At 61.3% G+C, this 1,327-nt stretch overlaps 1 protein-coding gene across 1 annotated transcript in view; it reads left to right on the top strand.

Annotated features, from left to right (window-relative positions):
• Nucleotides 1–96: 96 nt before the first annotated feature.
• LOC113409307 (leukocyte immunoglobulin-like receptor subfamily A member 2) overlaps nucleotides 97–1,327 on the top strand; it is a gene marked incomplete at its 5' end in the record, with an annotated part of 5,556 nt that continues 4,325 nt past the window's right edge. The window contains one exon of the mRNA XM_026663068.1: nucleotides 97–203. Within this exon, the coding sequence (XP_026518853.1) occupies nucleotides 97–203 (107 nt within the window). The remainder of the gene's footprint in view (nucleotides 204–1,327) is intronic.

Genomic DNA, 1,327 nt, shown 5'->3' on the forward strand with positions numbered 1-1,327 from the left:
GGGGCAGCGCCTGGGCGTGCGGTTCGTGCTGAATAAAGAGCGACGCCATTTCCCACCTGTGGATTCGGACGGGTTTGGGGCTGTGTTTCCCATCAGCAATGTGAGCCGGGAGCACGGCGGGAGCTACAGCTGCTCCTATCACAGCAGATCAGAGCCGTTCGCCGTGTCGTACCCCAGCGACCCTGTGGAGCTCGTGGTGAGAGGTGAGGAGCCCGGTTCGGCGTCCCCGTTCCCAGCCCCACCCCCAGCCAGACCCTCACGGGGGCTCGGTGCCAATGGGATGCTCAGAGCCAGGCTCTGCCCTGAGCCCTGACCCAGCAGAGGGGACGCCCGGCCATGGAGCGGGGACGGAGTCACTGGGGGGTTCCCCAGCCAGGGGGGAGCAGCAGCACCTGGAGACTAGGGGCAGGGAGGCGACTTTAACGTTCCCCCTTGTGCGTGGGAACTGTGAGTTTCTATTTAATCCCGTGATCCCATCCCCTCTGTTCTCCAGGCCCCGCCCCAGGTAGTGCCCTGGCCGGGGCTGAATGAGGCAGGGCTGCAGGAGAAGCAGTGGCTTGGTGGACACGGCGCTGGGCTGGGACCCAGGAGATCTGGGTGACCACAGACTCTGTGTGATGGGAGAACGTTGCAGTTTCCAAAAGTGTCCTTCATTGTGGGGGGGGCCTCAATCTTGAGTGATCTCAGGCCAAGCGCCCACAAACCGAAACACCCACAGTTAGTGGAGACCTCTGTATATGCTGACCTCAATAGAGTGGGATCCCTTGTGTCGGGGGAGCATGTAGGGCCCCCACCATTATCAGGGCCCCTCTGTGCCAGGCACTGCATAAACACAGAGTGAAGAGACAGTCCCTGCCACTGGGAGTGCACTAAGGAAAGTGAATCTGTCTGTGCCTCAGTTTCCTCCCATGTAGAATGGTGATAAAGATGCCTCACTGCTTCCTGGAGGTCTGACTCCCTTCCTGTGTTGGGCTCAGGCTCTGTGGTGCCGGGCTCCAGAGACTAACCTGTGAGTCGCTCTGTGCTTCGTGGGTCCAGAGGCACTAAATGAGGCAGGGACCACACACGGCATATGAGGACCCCAAGAACCAGGCAGCCAGGGCTCGGTGTCTGTGGGGCTGGGAGTCCAGCTCTCAGGGCCGGGATTCTGGGTCGGGGAACTCTGGGATCTGGAAGAGAATCTCTTCCAGGTGGCCCCTGGATCCAGGGCCGGCTCCAGGCACCAGCCGAGGAAGAGGCGGCATTCTGGCTATGCGGGGGCGGCAGGTCGGCAGGTTGTCGGCCCGTTTTTTGTTTATTTTTTGCTTCGGCAGTTCGTCGGCCGGCT

Source organism: Terrapene carolina, unplaced genomic scaffold (assembly GCF_002925995.2).
Source record: "Terrapene carolina triunguis isolate 2854851 unplaced genomic scaffold, T_m_triunguis-2.0 Scaffold32219, whole genome shotgun sequence".
Taxonomy (NCBI): Eukaryota; Metazoa; Chordata; order Testudines; family Emydidae; genus Terrapene; species Terrapene triunguis.